Genomic DNA, 17,838 nt, shown 5'->3' on the forward strand with positions numbered 1-17,838 from the left:
ATATTTTCACAGCCACTAAACTGCAAAACTAAAAACTCAGAAAGCACCAAATATTGGAAAGATGGGAAGCACTGGGAACTCTTACATTTTTATCAAGTAAACTGGCACAACAGTGCTAGAAAGACAGTTTACATTAAGTATTATATCCTGTGACCCAACAATTCTTTTCCTGTACACATGCTCCAAAACTAACACTTGGGTACCAGGATTGTAATTGCATTGATTAAAGAAAACCAAAACCAAAAAGCTCTGTAAGTAGTTATAATTTATGTGAAAAATAAAATGGAAAGATAAATTGTGGTGTTTTCCAATTATGGGCAATGAAAATAATTCAACTATATATACATCAACATGAGTAGGTCTCAAAAACACAATATTGAATCAGAAAAAAGTTAATACATATGTTTCCATTAATATAAGGTAAAAAGCCCAAGCAACCAGATAATATATTTTATAGATAAATACACATGAAGTAAAACTATAAAAAGAAATTGCAGAATGGTGGTTATCTAAGAAAAAGGGAAAGAGAAAGATGATGAGGAGAAGTCCCCAGGGAGTTCAAGGGAATTAGTAACATTCTGTATCTTAAGGTGAAGGCAAGCCTGCAGGTATGTGATTTTTAAATCTCTCTACAAAATGCTTATACACATATACTCTGCTATGTATGCCTAATGTATTTCACCTTAGAGGACAAGAATAGAATTTCAAAAATAACATTTTCATAACAGTAAAAATGATCAGGTGTCATGTTTCAAGGTAATCATTACTTTCTAAACTAAGGAGGTAAATTATAATTACATACACACAAAATCAACATAAATGAGTTTCTTTTCTAAAAGAAAATTTGGAAATTTTCAAACAACAGAGGAGAGATACTGATTTAAAATGCATAATGCCATTATTTCTATTATTTGAGCAATGCTTTATTGTCCATTAACAAAGATTATATTCATGAGAAAACTGGTCCAGATCAGTGATTCTTAAATTTGAGGGTGCGCAAGCCACAAAGGGAATTCATTTAATGTCTATTCCCAAGTCCTCTGCTCTCTGCTTTTACAACTCACTCCCGGAGCTGTAATTCAGTTGGACTAGGGTAGTGCTAGGTATCTGAAATCTTGGCAAGTCCTCTCCCCACTCCTTGCATAGCCTGACTAAGATGGATAGAGACTCACCAAGTGAATAATGATTTGTGTTTTTTTTTTTTTTTTTTGCTATCATATAAAGATGGAACAATGGAGGGAGGCTTCCTTTACTTCATGAAACAATAGAGTAAGACTTTCATTACGTCATAAAAGCAGTAAATTTATTTACCATTTTAAGTTCCCTTTAGTCTTTTTTTTTTTTTTTTAAATTTTTATCAGAGAGGGAGAAGGGGTTAAGGGCAGAGGGAGAGGGAGAGAGAGCATCTCAAGCAGGCTCCATGCCCAACGCAGAGCCCAACGTGGGGCTTGATCTCACAACTCTGAGATCATGACCTGAGGCAAAATCAAGAGTCAGACACTTAACCAACCTAGTCACATAGGCGCCCCAAGTTCCCTTTTACTCTTAAAAAAATCTTAAACTTTGAAAATTACAAACATTTAATAAACTAGGAGTGGCTCTATTTCATTCATCTTATTAGAGAAAGCCCAAACCCATCAAATTATGAAAATGAACAACTAGAACCACTAGAAAATAGAATTTATACTTGTTTTTAACATATATATACTACTCTCCATATTTACCACAGTCAGCTAGTGAGAAAAAAAAACCAATTGTCTGTCTATCCTCTCCCACTCTTTCTCCCTTCCTTTCTCTCATTTTATGTATAGAAAGAAAAGTAATAAAACCAACTTATATTTATTGAGCACTGATTTTTTTGCAGAAACTATTTAAAGCTCTTCATATGTAAAAATAATTCAATCAGCATAATAATATCAGGTGAAAAGTATTATTACTTAAGTCAGCTCTCTACTACCCCTATTATTCTGAGGCAACTAGTAGGGTTTCTGTATGAAATATATTTATTTAAAATTTGTTTAATGACCAAAATAAATTTATCTTTCAAACATTCAGCTTATATAGGAAATTTTGAGGATAAACTCATTGTAAGTTGAAGATTCCTAATCATCATCTAATGTGTTTGAACCAGTTAGTTTTTCTAAGAGGAAAACACAATATACAACAAACCAGAGTACAAGACATAGATACGGAACTTGACATAAGGGCTATATATTATTAGAAAAAAAGATTGACTTCTCATGCCTCATGCCAGATGATTCCCCCCTTCCCCACAGTAAGAATGGCAGGAGAATGCTGTATCATTACATATGAAATAAACATTTAGAGGCTCCATGGATGCCAATCACAGGGTAACTAGGTCGAACTTCACAGTGCATGCACTCAACTATGTCCTCAGAAAAGCATCATTTCTCAAAGCTGCACAACTATTAACCCCTAGCACAAGAATGAGCTTACTTTGCTCATTTGGAAAGTAGATAACTCAGGATATTTAGCCAATTATCATACATATAATACACTCAGAGACATACGTCTAAACATATGACTGGGTAAATAGATGCATTTGTCTATCTATATATGTGTGTGTTTATATATATGCCAATTGACATCCTGCTATATTACCTCTAAACACTTCAATACATACTTCCTCAAAAATGGGATACTCTTCTTACATAACCAAAACAATTCCGAAATCTGAGAACAGAATATCATACAACACTAATACACAGTTGATAATCACATTTCATCAATTGCCCCACATTTCCTAGTCCAACATCCAGTTCAAGATTATCATTGTATACATCTTTCATATAATTTTGGATTCCTTTAATCTGTAAAAATAGTTCATCCTTTCTTTTAGTTTCTTGACCTTAGCATTTTTGAAGAGTACAAAAAATTCTTTTGTGGACTCTCTTTTAGTTTGGATTTGTCTGATATTTTCATCAGGATTAGATTCAGTTACGTATTCTTGGCAAGGATACTTCAGTGAACCTTTTCATAATTATCAAAAGAAAAGCCCAACTGCACCAATAAACATTCATAAACCTGCACTTAAAAAGCACAATTTGTACTCTTCCATTGCTTTTTGGATGTTTAGAATGCTGAAATATTTTAAAAAGAAACTTACCAGCATTACATTCTTAAAATTGAAATAGGGAGAAGAAAAGAAATTGTCAAAAATAATTATAAAGAACTGAGAATCCTCGGTAAACAATAAAATTTTTAATAGCATTAGGGAAAAAGGAGAAATGATCTGAGATGAATTCATTGATCAAGCAGCTTTTTACAGCTGACCTTGAAGAATGGCTGGGATTTCATCTGAAAATATGGGGAAGGGTATTCTGGGTAAAGAAGGCAGTGTAAGAACAATGGTACAGAGGCAGGAATGTTAAATTTTGTTTATTCAATGGGAGGTGGTGTAATTGCCCTACTGTACAGTCTGTGCCTACACTAAGGGTAACAACAGAGATGGCCTGACCCTCTATGCTAGAACCATACCCTCGGGGAGCTGAAAGCCCATGCAGAAAGGATGGACTTTATTTCAAAGGCCATCTGACTTCACTGAGCAGAGCAAATGAGAGCTCTTGCAAATATGACTCAAATGGGAAGAAAGAAGAGCAAATGCTTCCGGATAGTTTGTTTCTGTTGTGTTGTTGTTGTTTTGTTTTTCTAGTAACTCCATGATTAACATTGTTATTCTTGTTATTAAAATTTTATTTATTTAATTATTTGTTTATTTATTTATTATTTAGGGAGTGAGTGCAAGTAGGGGGAAGGGCAGAGGGAGAGAATCTCAAGCAGACTCTGTGCTGAGCACAGAGCCTGACCCCAGGCTTGATCTCAAGATCCGGATATCATGACCTGAGCGGAAATCAAGAGTTGGATGCTTAAGCAACTGAGTCACCCAGGCTCTCCTAACACTGCTATTCTTAATTTTAGGTTGCTTCTTTAAGTTTAATGAAGCTAAGAAATCAGAGTCCTTGGTTTGGTAATATGGTGACAAAATTAAAATGTTAAAGTTCTTTGTGAAAGAGCAGCTTTCCCACCGCCATGACATCTACCATTTGACAATGAAGAAAGTCAGATAAATATGAAATACTGAAATATAAAATATTAGGCAAGGAAGCTAGGCAGGAACAATAGGAGGTTGGGCCTTACACGTGGTGATGGCAAGCCCCAACTGACGACTGCCCAGACATCTCCCCCCTGCATCCAATTAGCGGTCAGTTTGCCATTACAGTATCCCATCCAAGGAAGAGTTAAGTTTGTGGTGCTTGCTACAAGCAGCCCCTTGTCCTTATTTGACCTATCTCTAGAACAGAAATAATGTTGTGGTTTCTTACCCCAAGGCAGGCATTTTGAATACCTCTTGGGAAAGGACATGGGTAGCTGGCTAATTATTATATAATCCAGGCCTGTCTCTCAAATGTTGTGATCTAAGGACCTCTTCGAAAGAGAAAAATTAGTGTAAGCCCACATCCCGGAGTTTCTCAGCCCTTGTCTCTCCTGACCAGCCCACTTCCCCCTTGAAGTGCACTTTAATAAAACTTTGCTTGGTTTTACTTTTGTTGCATTGTCCTGTAATTCTTTACTGTGGCAATGAAAAGAACTGAGGCTTCTTTCTTTTTCCATCTCACCCTCGGTAAGGAAATGAATAGGAAACATGAATATTATATCTTGACATACATATGAAAACACGATAAAATAAAGGTTGGAGAGCACTGACCCGACTGTTAGAACAAACATTGTGCTTGCAAGAGTCCAAAGGCAAAAGATGTCCTAATATAAAACAAAGAACAGGGAGGAAAGAGACCAATAAATGTGCCATGATCACAGAAACGACTCATCTTTTAGAGGTAAGATTTATAAACAATAACGTATACAATGGTAACACTCAAAAATGTTAGTTTATTTTATGTAAGTCTGACAGTAGATCATTTATATTCTATATAAACAATGCTATATTGAAACCTACATATGTAGAAAGACTAGATGGAAAAAAATGAGGTAAAGCTCCAAAAATAAAAAAAGAAATAGAAGACCAAAAAAGGAAGAAACATGGTCAAAGTGGTTGTACCACACACAGAAATGTGGAAAACACAGATGGTTTTGTATTACTTTCAATTCGGGAATTAAGAAGACAGGAAATTTAACTTCCTTAATTCCTTAAAAGGAAATAAAATACTCAGATTAACCATGAACATACTTTTCTTCATCTTTTTTTATATTAAAAAATTCTCTGGAGCCTTGATTAATTATAAAATATCTTTCTTTTTCATTAACTTTTATAAAAATCTCCTTTGGTTTTTCCTTCTTACGTGACTGTATTAGAACATTTAATTATTTCCATGACTTTCTGGCATTTTTATTATTCTCTTTATCATGTTTCTGAATAATAAGTTTCCTTTTTCTTTGCATAATTTCTCTGTGGGATAAGGAGGAGGTAAGAAAGGAGGCAATAAAAATCGAATTCCATGCTTTTCATCCTATTTCGCTTATTTTTTAAAAGCCAGACTTTATGTATTCAACACCCATAGCAGTATGAAACAAAATATTTTAACAGATCATTTAAACTTTTATTAAAACATTTATTGTTCCATAAATTACAGCATTCAGCATCAATTTTGTCAAGGGACACAACCTACACATAAAAGTTCTTCTATGCATGGTTTGCAAATTGTTCATAGATCTACATTCTGGTTGCATGCTTGTAGTTCAGATAAATGTATCACCTTGGAATGTATTTTCCCGCACAACTTCATTATATTTTCCATTGGGCAGATGCATCTAAGTTACTTTAAGAAATCAGATTCTAAAACTTGAATGTGGGAAGATGAGAGTTAAAGTGTCTTCAAAAGTCAGTCCTGTGTTGTCCAAAAAGTGTAAGCTTTTCTCCTACTAAACATCAATAGAATATAATCTGAAGATACAGTAGGGGCACCACTGACATAGATACCCAAAGGTACTTATCATAAAACAAATAAAACAGCAAAAAGATATTCAATATTTTTACCTACCAGTGATATCATAATTTAAGTGATCAAAAAAAACTCAAGTTCTTCAAGAAAATAGAAATGATGGGTGTGGACAATCACTCACTTGAAATGTTGCCACCAATTTTTAGTGCTCCTCTGTCTCAGGGAGAAAATTAGCATAAAATTGCTTGCACTTTATGTACATCATTGTAATTTTTTCCATAATTTCCAACTGTAACATTTTTCCTTTTCAACAACAACAAAAAAAAACCCCAAAGCCTATAATGTCATGAGGAGGACTAAAAAACCCAGAGACTGTAAGAAACTTGAGGACTGACAATTTGAAAATTGTAGCGCAGAGTCAGTATTTCCCGTTTTATTCCTGGAAATCATTCCAACACACAGAGAATGAAAGACAACTATGCAAATGCCCTATGTATTGAAAATAGGAAACAGAGCAATCCTAGACCCACAGATCAATGGAATGGCTCCAAAATCAGTGATGGCTGAGCAAAAGGGTGTGCAGGAGGAAAAAGAGAAAAGAAACCTTGAAGAAATAATCCAGAAGCTGCAGATTTCAAAAAAGAGCTAACAAACCTACCTACCTTAAGGCCAGGAGCCATGCCTTTCTATGTTTGTAGACATAAAATGCAGCAGTTTCAGGTGGAAGCATCTGTGGATGGTTTCAGAAAGCAGAGAAAGTGAGGCTAAATGAAGAAATATACAGAAAAGACAAATTTACAGAAAGTAGTCTATACCTGTGGAAACAGAGAAGTAAAGTCTTTCATTGTATGTGAGAGGAACAGAACAAAACAAACAACAAAACCCACATTGCCTATCTCCTCTGGCTAGACTAAGAAAAACTCACTCAGCTCTGTGATAGAAAAGAAAAACTAGACCAGCACTGGGTCTATATAAAGATGTTACAAGAGCGGGAGAAAAGGGTGGGGGAAGAGAGGAGCAGCAAACCAATGGCATACGGGGGAAGACACACTAAAAACACGTTAGTATTAATGAAGCAGAAAATTGTGAGCAAATATTTCATCATGAACTTTTCAAATGTAATGAATAGCAATCACCTTTTTGAAGCAACTAGGTAATGCAAATATGCAAGGTGTCAAGGCAAGGTTAGCAGCACAAGAGCAAGAGATGAACCGTAAGCTTCCAGTACTCAACCAAATGGCATAATGGAAAAAAATAAAAGCACAAGAAAAATGAAGGAGAAACTGGAAATAATACAGGGGAAGAGAGGGTACTGAAAGCATAAAAAAGTAGCAAGGATTGAAGTGATGCAAACTAAATAAATATATATTGAATGAATGAATCAATCAATCAAAAGAATTTGAATGAATGAATGAATGAAAAAGAATTAGAAATTATAGAGTACATCACAGACAAAATAAATCCCATACACATATAAAAGGAATCATTGAAGAAGAAAATAATAATAAAATAGTGCAAATAATAACAATAAAATAGTGGAAATACTTAAAGATATAAGTTAAGAACACTTCAATCTCTATCTTGGGGAAAGACCAAAGGAAAAAAAAAAAAAAAAAAAAGAAAGAAAGACAAAAATCACCATGTCTGTGTGGGCAAAATAGTTCAGAACAGTCAGCACTAGAATAAAATTCTAGTGAAAATCACTAGACTTCAAATATAAATTAAGAATCATTTATTCAGCCATGTAATTAAGAATTCCCTAAATTCTACAATGCTAGAAGAAAGAAGAGCCAAATGGTCCTCAGCCCAACTATACTCCGAGAAACAAACATGCAAGAATTTTGAAAATGCAAAATTTCAGAAATATGATTCCCAAGGTCCCTTCCTCAGGAATCCATGAGAGATGACTTTCATCCAATGAGATGATTAAAAAAATAACAAACTTGCCAATAAAGTATATGCTCCTGTTAGAAGTAAATCTTCCCCCAGTGACCAGTGGAGCCTTCAGATGACTGTAGCTTTGGACAGACTGACGGCAATCTCACAAGATACCCTGATCCATAAGCTCCCAGCTAAGCAGCACCTAAGTTCCTTAATTGCATAAACTGTGATCTAACCATCATTTGCTGTTTTAAGTTGCTAAATTTTAGAGTAACTTGGTGTGCAACCATAGATAATTAAAACGAGGCTTAGAAAGTATTGGATTTGAAGAAGCTGGAATACTAGAAAATAGAAAGAGGATATTCTATTTTTTTAAGGATTTTATTTATTTATTTATTTGACAAAGACATAGTGAGAGAGGGAACATAAGCAGGGAGAGTGGGAGAGGGACAACAGGCATCCTGCAGAGCTGGGAGTCTGCTGATATGGGGCCTGATGTGGCGCCTGATCCCAGGACCCTGGGATCATAACCTGAGCCGAAGGCAGACACTCAACATCTTCAAGCACAGTGAGTGACCTGGGCCTCCAGCAAAGCACTGGGGATTGACAGATGTTCTCTGATTTTACAGAACAAGGTTGGTGCTAGACCCATGTTTGGAAGCGACTCAAGGCAAGAGGCTGTGGCTGTATTGCTGCTCGAAGGGTTAGATGGTGTTGGCTATACAGAAAATGGCATGCATGCCCAGCAGTCTGACTGAAAAAGACAAACACATGTTTTTACAGACAGATGTGGGCCAAGTGAAAGAAAAGATTAGGTGGGGGAAATCTCGGAGTGATTTCTTTCAAAAGTGAAACTGGAGAGAGCCACAGATATCGACAGTAAGAAAGCATAGTGGGTGGACCACCACAAGTAGGAGCTTCAAAAGAGGACACAGTCGTCTCGTTAAGGAGCCGCAGGTGATACATCCCAGTGAATGAAGGCAACTCCAAAGACCCAGAAATATGCCCCAAGAAAAGGAGGCAACGCTTCATATTTGATACGGCCAGTAGAAATTAAAAACCCCACCTCTTCCCTGTAGGAAAGGGAGCCATAGTTAGAATACTAGGAATAAAAGGTTTAAACAGAGGTTGAGAAAACCAGGAATGCAGCTGACATGGCACCACCTCTGCACTCAGGCAGAAGCAGAAAAGAACAGGGGAAGGGAGAAACTTTAACATTAGAGATCTTCCGAGATTTGATTATTACATGGAACTGTAATTAATTATCCGAGGGGAACCCTGTGTTCTGCTCTTTGACATGTGGCTATATGATTAAAACAAATTTTTTATTTAAAACTAATTAAACAATAACAGTATTCCATAATATAGTTACAGAAATCACACAATTGTCAGCACAATGGAAGTTTTATAATTCTAAAGCACACCTTCAAAGCTTGGACTGCTACTGACTGGTAATAGTAATAGGGTAGATAGTAACTCAAGCACTACCAGTTAAGGGGCACCTGGGTAGCTCAGTGGGTTAAAACCTCTGCTCAGGTCATGATCCCATGGTCCTGTGATTGAGCCCCACATTGAGCTCTCTGCTCAGCAGGAAGCCTGCTTCCCGCTCCCCACCCCTGCTCTCTCTGCCTGCCTCTCTGCCTACTAGTGATCTTTGTCTGTCAAATAAATAAATAAAATCTTAAAAAAAAAAAGAAACTAACTTCTAGAACCAAACTGCCCTATAGTGTAGCATACCATAATTGTTCTATCAAGTATGAGCTCACATGGGCTACCCTAAGGAATATATTTATAAACCATTTTTAAAACAACTGATAAGCCCTGATTTGAAGAAAATAGCTAAAAATTAAGAACATTCATGCATTTGAAGAAAGTGCAACATACATTCAACATAAAGTTGGCTTCCATTTTTCTTTTTTATCTTAGTATCAGATAGTCATTGGTTCAATTTAGATTTCTTAATTATAAAAAAATATAAAGAAGATTTGGCAACATTACCTCCGAATATAATACTCTCAATTACAGCGATGTAATCTTGGGGCTCCTGCTCAGTAGACATCTCCCATTTGCCTCCAGCGATATTTAATAGTTTGTAGAGCTGATCTGAACTTGTCACCCCACACAGCAGAGTAACCACACTCTCTGGTGAATAAAGTACCTTTTCCAGAAACTGACATTTCATTGGAGTTAGGTCTTTAAGCAGGCCATTTGATAGTATCAGAAGTTTACATTTGTAAGAGTTTAAATTCAGCAATTCCAAATCCCAAAAAGAGTAATTCTCCAAGCGATATAATAGGACTGCTTCCCTTTTCACAACATGTAAAAAAACTTCTGTCAAGTACAGAGCCCATTCCTCAGCATCTTCTTCATATATCATTATGATGTCTCTTGTATTTTCTGGAAAAACAGAAAACAGTGTATTAATTTTCTTATGTTTGAAATGTTAACAACATATTATATTATTAATATAAATTTTTTTATGTACTCTCTAGGGAATATATTACTTTTATTATACCAGAGACCAATAATATAATTCATGTTATCCCCATTATGAAATCATCCAGGATTAAAGTAATCCTTAAGGTCAACACAGTTCATGCTTTGTGCGAATCTACACTATACTCATTGTGCCAGAGTGAACTAGGATGCTCAACCCAAAGAAGAGAGAGGTTTCATGGCAGAATAAAAGGAATATTTTGCAGGATTATAGGAGCTAGGCTCAGACATAGCTGTGCCGGTAACCACAAAATTTATCCAGATTCACAGTATTTAACTCCTTTGAGCTACTGTTTCTTCTTCTACTAAATGAAGGTAAAAGTAAAAAATAAATAAGCCCTAGCTAAGGAATCAGATTGTTCTGTGAAGATATGAGAGAATTTTCACGAGTCTTTTTTTCCAGGTAAAGATGACTGCCTAAAGACAGGTGCTCAGAATTCTAACAAAACAAAAATTGTTAAAAAAAATTTAAAAATAAAAGGAAAGAAAGAAATTCAATAGCAGAAATGAAATAAAGGGGGTGCTACCTCATGTCATAAACTAAATTTTATGCTGATAAAATAATTAGAAGGTTCTGATGGAACAACACTAATCTGAAACCTCTCTCTGAACCTATAACCAATTCTGATAAAGAAAATTGAGTCACCACCAAAACCACCACGGTGCTTATGAATCTCTTCTCCATTTGGAAACTGACCAGGGAGTGTCTGCAGCAGTAAGAAAGGCTGTCAGGACTCTCCACAGGCCAGGGCTCACGGATGAGTCAGGGAAGCCCAGCAAATCCCACAGGAACCCAAGTGCATCCTTGGGCAGAGGGCAGGGGCCTTACAGACAATATTTAACAGGTCTCATTAGAGACTACAACTCAGGACCACCAACCCGGGACACTTTGCTTCTCCTCCCCTTTTCTTTCTGGTCATTAAAAACTGATTGGAATATAGATTTTTGTCACCCAAACTGTAGCTTGAAGGGAAAAATAAAAAGTAGCAAAAAAGAGAGGGACGGGAATTTAAAGAATAATTTGTCCACACTATCTTAAGCAAACAGATGCTTTAACAGAGCTAAGAGAAACACAAGCAAAATGAAAAGATAAATAATACAAATTTGTAGTTTCAGGAAGGGAATACACAAATAATATTAACAGTAATAATAGGATCATAAAAATAATTAAAGTAACACAGCATGCGAAGACTAGTAGAAATCATAAGCAGGGAAGTAAAAAACTCCATAGAAGTTATCTATAGTGTAAAAAGGCTAGAGATTAAATAAAATCAGAGTTCAAACACAAGTTGATTTAACTTTTTTAAAAAAGTAGCATTTAAAAGTGTATGAGATAAGGAGACAAATTGAACCAAAACAGTACCATTACCCAGAGATACATAAATTAGAAAAAGCAATAACTAGGATAAACATAGATAATATTTTAATTTCTGGACTAAAAGAAAAGCTTGATATTTTCATAGTAAATGCAGAAAAAGGGAACAAGGTATAGCAATTGGTACAAATATATCTGCATAAGAGACTAAAAAGGAAAAGACTTTGTATAAAGACACTTTAAAGGCTGCAGTAGAAAAGAACAAAACACACTAACATATTTTAAAATATAATTTTAAAAATCTTTAAAATATAAAAGAAAAATGAACCAGTTCCATATATCAGTGGGGCATGATCAAGTTCTAAGAAAAATTATTAAGGGAAAGTCTATCTTGATGAAATTGCCTTTGGTTTAATGATTACTATAAATAAAATGTCTTCATGTAGTTCAGGAAGGAAAAGCGACTCACCCAGGAGGAGAAAAATATGAAGTTGGTCAAAGATTTCTTCAGAGAAATTTCAAGCCCAGGTTAGAATGAATTTTAAGAAAGTTCTTATAAAAATAATATTATATTCATATTATAGAATATTGTTCAGCCATAAAAATGAACCACTGCTACATGCAACATGGATAAATCCAAAGACAAAAGATAGAGTGAAAGAAGAAAAAGGGTGTATTCTGCAATGATTGTATTTATATGAAGTTCAAAAACAAACAAACAAAAAAACATTCATGGTGATACAGATAGGATATCTGGTCATAGGATTAATGAATGAAAGCAGGCATGGGAGAACCTGCCAGGATTCTGGAGATGTTCTCATCTTGGTCTGAATGGTTGTCACACAAAGTGTATGTATGTGCGTGTGTGTGTATAAACTTTATGTATAAAGTTAATTTATCTGTATTTCTTAGATTGTGTGTGTAAATTATTCTGCAATAAAAAAGTACCAAAAGAAAGAAGAAAGTTCCAAGATGACAGCTATGCAAGAAGCCTGGTCTACAGACCAGTAGGGACTTAAAACAGGTGAATGGAGCATTTGAGGAGGGAGAGCCCAAGAGCATTACAGGAAACCAACAGATACTAGTTAGAATTAGTAAATCAAGAAGTTGTAGGATAGATGTATCTTTTAGAAACAGAACAATAAAAAGGAAAAATCTGAAAGAGCTATGGTTCTTGAGGTTCTATGGAGAATCAAATTGTGTTTGGTGACGGCGAGAGCAGAGGATTGCTGGTTTTCATTATAGATGTTTTACCATAATTCAATATGCAAGTGTAACCATACTCAAAATGTAAATAAAAAGGAAAAATACAGGCTACAAATAGAAGAACCAGAGTAAATAAAATGAAAATGTAAAAAATTTGAAAAAAGAAAGCACAGTAGGTTTCATATAAGTACATACAGAACAAAGATAAAATGTTGAGGGGATTATGATTGCACTACAAAATCAGATATTAAAAATCTTGATCAAACGTACTCATGGGATGGGAAAGCTGAGCATTTTTGGAAAAAATAGTATAAAATATTAACCTCATCCTTGATAGAATTTAGTCATTTAATACTTCCTAAATTTGATTTATGAATTTAAAAAATAATTCCATCCTCTCACTATTTTTGTATCATTTTCCCTAAACAATAATAATTTAGAGTATTCTAAGTAAAGATTTTTATCTGAAAATTAACGTCCTTCAAATTTACTTTATATTATTATTATTATTTTTAAAGATTTTATTTATTTATTTGACAGAGAGAGATCACAAGTAGGCAGAGAGGCAGGCAGAGAGAGAGGAGGAATCAGGGTCCCTGCTGAGCAGAGAGCCGGATGCAGGAGTCGATCCCAGGACCCTGAGATCATGACCTGAGCCGAGGGCAGCGGCTTAACCCACTGAGCCACCCAGGCGCCCCTACTTTATATTATTTTATTTGAAAAATAGCTTGTAGAATATGATCTCATTTTTTAAAATTTTTAAATTTTTTTTAATGATTTTATTTATTTATTTGACAGAGAGAGAGGAGGAAGCAGGCTCCCTGCTGAGCAGAGAGTCTGATTCGGGGCTCAATCCCAGGACCCTGAGATCATGACCTGAGCCGAAGGTAGCGGCTTAACCCATTGAGCCACCCAGGAGCCCCTGATCTCATTTTTTTAAAGATTTTATTTATTTATTTGAGAGAGAGAGTACAAGTAGGCAGAGAGGCAGGTGGCGGTGGGGGGGAGGCGGCGGGGGGGCAGTCTCTCTGCTGAGCAGAAAGCCCAATGCAAGGCTTGATTCCAGGACCCTGTGACCATGACCCTGAGACCATGACCTGAGCCAAAGGCAGAGGCTTAACCCATTGAGCCACCCAGATGCCCCTATGATCTCATTTTTAAACAATCACTCCATGAGCATTTACTTAAAATAATTTTATTGATAGTAACAGTTACCCATGAAAGATAGGACTGTGAGAGATACATTGCTTTCTTTAAAAAAAAAAAAAAAAAAACTCTTCCAGAGGATCCTGGGTGGCTCAGTCAGTTAAGCATCTGCTTTCAGGTCAGGTCATGATCTCAGGGTCCCGGGATCCAGCCCCATGTTGGGCTCCCTGCTCAGAGGGGAGTCTACTTCTCCCTTTCCCTCTGCCCCTCCCAACTCTTTGTGCTCTCTTGTTCTCTCTCTAAAGTAAATGAACAAAATCTTAAAAAATAAAGAATTAAAAACTTCCATATTGCTTATATTTCCATAGTAAACCTGTATTATTTTATAAAACAAAATAATCATCCTTAAAAATCAGTGGTAAGGTATTATCATGAATACAAAGAGCAGAACACCAAAACTCTTGTAATCTACAATTATCTTTTTTTTCTTCTGGATATAAAGCTTGTATTTTCTATAACACCAATGGACCAATTAAGACTATAATGATTTTGAGAGCTATTATATTTTTATTGAATTATCTGCATCTTTTCTCATGATATAAATATCATTTCCGAGGACAGATGCTTCCTTTTTCAACTCCTTGATTCCTAAATAATGTCTTTCATAATTTCTTGAACAGGTATTCAATAGAATTTTTAATATGCTTATGTGTGCAGCATGAAGATGACATCTGGAAGAAAACATATGGGAATCATACACAAGTTGTGTATGAGTCATCAGGGTTGCTCTGCTATTCTCTGTGTAGCGTCTCACCCAGCCTGGATGCTAAATACATACTTGTTGAACAAACACAAACATGGCACCATAATTCAGTATTTTTATGTTTGAGGAAGGGTAGAGAAAGAGGTTCCTTTCTATTACATATAGCCAGAGTAGGCTACCATAGAATTCTAAACTAGAGAGTAAAGACAAAATTCATAATGTGAATTATTAAGTGTTTCAAGTAAACTAGGACTCCAATGTGTTTTATATATATCATTTTACTTTATTCTCAAAATTACCCTATTTAGTGGATTCAAACATTATTGTCATTTTACAGATGGGAAAACTGAAGTGGTACTAGATTTGGATTCCATTGCAGGCAGTCTGATCCTACAGCCTGTACTTTTAAACTCTAACAGCAAAGGACACAACATTATTTAAGAGATTAAGACAGATTCTTCATAGGTGATATGAGTTGGGTTATTCAATATTTAGCAGCCTATGAGTTAATCTCAAGTATGCAAAGTCTGTGAAATCTTACAAGGACTCTGGTTCCCACCAAGGAAAAAGAGGAAATAGAACATATGAGGTACTCCAAGAGTATGGTTATCTATGAAGAACTTACAAAACTATTTTCTTGACTCTAAAACATAAGTCAATAAAATTATAGAACAAGTATAGAATAAGGGGTGCTTGGGTTGCTCAGTCAGTTAAATCTCTGACTCTTAATTTTGGCTGAGGTCATGATCTTAGGGTTGTACGACCAAAAGCCAGAGAGGGTTCCATGCTCAATGTAGAGTCTGCCTGTCCTTCTCCCTCTGCTCCTTGCTCCCCTCTCATATGATCTCTCTAAAATAAATAAATAAATAAATAAAATCTTTAAAGTACAGAATGAGGGGCACCTGGGTGGCTCAGTGGGTTAAAGCCTCTGCCTTCGGCTCAGGTCATGATCCCAGGATCCTGGGATCGAGCCCAGTATCGGGCTATCTGCTCAGAGGGGAGCCTGCTTCCTCCTCTCTCTGCCTGCCTCTCTGCCTACTTGTGACCTCTGTCTGTCAAAAAATAAATAAAATCTTTAAAAAAAATGAAGTACAGAATGAATATTTCCATGTTACGTAGTTGAGTATCATACTACCATAGGAAATCAATTCTAGAGACAATCATAACTTATCTTTCCAAAACTTCCCAAGAAATAGTAGACAGGTAACCTTTCTCTATATTCTATGGTCATTTTATTCTTAGGTTAAAACTGATCTTTCCTTCCAAATTTATATTTGACTTACAGTTAGTCTATAACCCCTGTATGACAATTTCCAAAAGCTTAAAGATAAGCACTCAATGTCACCCCTTTCTTCTCTATAGATAAAGTCATTTCAATCCTTTAATCTTTAACTTTCTCAATTATTATTTACTGACACTTTCCATGTAATAGGCATGTTGCTAAGCATGTTACATGTATTATTTCATTTTATATTCCTAAAACTACATGGAGTTGCCCTGCTATTCTTACTTTACTGCTGATCACACTGATCCTCAGGGAGGTTCAGTAACTTGTCAGGGCCACAAGGATAGTGACTGTTCCTTGTGCTGCCTTCCAGTCTTTCATTTTGAAACCATGTTGAGTCAAAATGCAAAAGTTATATAAAAGGCCTTTTCACAGCCATGGTTTTCTTCTTCCTTACTCAGAAAACAGAAGTCTGTCCTTGAGTAAGATCTGGACTGTGCCCCAACAATAGTTCTCTATTGATTTTCATGAGACACCTACTGGCCTTTGTTTTACACACTTGAAATAATCAAACTTACATCATTATTTGCCAGTTTAAAAAGGAAGGTTATTGTTGCTAAGATTGACTGACTTTTATAGACTGTGAAATGAAACAATAAAAGTTGAATCTGAAACACAGAAATAAAATTTTCATTCCTGGAAAGCTTTATCAAAATAAAAGAAAGTTGTTTTTGGAGATTCAATTAAGGTCTGTAAATAAATTATTTAAAATGTAAATCTCCAGTCTAACAACATAATATAAATGACAGAATTTTACAAGGGTAGAACAGAATATAGCCATATTAATTTTTATAAATTTACTCTAAAGTGGTATCTCAGATTCCACAATGATGTCTTTTATTTATCCTACAAAGTACTATAACAAATTCTTTTAACTTGAAGGAAATTTGTATCAATAATTGATATCAATAATTGCTTTTGCACTGGGAGCAGATTATACTACATATTACCAAAGAATGAGACTGAGCATGAATCAAACCCTTCCTATTACATATGTGTAGGTTCAAATGGCATATTTTTTCTTTTTGAATAAGATCCCATCTCTTACCAATGTTTGTGCAAAATGAAGAAAGATAGCATAATGCATCTTTTCAATATTATATTTTTTCTACCTGGTGATCAAAGTGCAGAAGAAAAAAGAGCAGAAAATTACAAAGAAATGACTTATAGCCCAAAAGGACTCAGTGGTGGTAACACAAACATTAATCTTGATTGAATCACACACACACACACACACACAAATATATCATTACTCAAAGTACATAGGAAGTGTAACTTGTTCTGTGCTCTAACTTTGTACTTTAACTAGCACAAGGAAACAAAACTGGGGATTTTTCTCGAAGGCATTAACGTAGTAAAAAACACTATAACTTGTTGGTTAATTTCACTTATTCAGAGTGGCAAAAAATACCAGGTGTTTTTTGTGTGTATCTGTGTAGCAGATTCTGCTAATGTACATCCCATATCTTCCTGGCCCAAGAGCTGCAGGTTAGTGGTCAGCAGTTAAGCACACTGACCATTTCCAACCTCTGTTTTGCTGCTTGAGGACTTTCTCTGTTCTGAAGGAGCTTCCTCACTCAGTGCCATGCATCTGCCTGGCAGCTCAGAAGTGTGAGGATTTAGGGCAGTGAGGGCTGGGAGGCAACCCTCAGTCACCCTCCACTCACCTTCCTCAAAGGCTGGATGTTTTGAAGCTGAGTGAGGCCCTCCCTAACCAACGCTCATCTGCTTGCCCACAAATCTCAGCTCACTTTTGCCATGGCCCAAATCCATAGTATTATATACTACTGTACTACATAATCCAAGATTATGGAAATCAGTGTGTAAA

At 35.6% G+C, this 17,838-nt stretch overlaps 1 protein-coding gene across 3 annotated transcripts in view; it reads right to left on the reverse strand.

Moving 5' to 3' along the window:
• The window catches only part of BANK1 (B cell scaffold protein with ankyrin repeats 1), a 307,483-nt gene that overhangs the window by 265,455 nt on the left and 24,190 nt on the right, over nucleotides 1–17,838 (reverse strand). For all 3 annotated transcript variants that reach the window (XR_009353027.1, XM_059172136.1, XM_059172125.1), the window contains exon 2: nucleotides 9,798–10,196. Coding sequence is in view for 2 of the 3 variants with exons in the window: in XM_059172136.1 (XP_059028119.1) it covers nucleotides 9,798–10,196 (399 nt within the window). In the remaining variant the exon portion in view is untranslated. The remainder of the gene's footprint in view (nucleotides 1–9,797; nucleotides 10,197–17,838) is intronic.

The sequence above is a fragment of the Mustela lutreola genome, chromosome 1 (genome assembly GCF_030435805.1).
Source record: "Mustela lutreola isolate mMusLut2 chromosome 1, mMusLut2.pri, whole genome shotgun sequence".
Lineage (NCBI taxonomy): Eukaryota > Metazoa > Chordata > Mammalia > Carnivora > Mustelidae > Mustela > Mustela lutreola.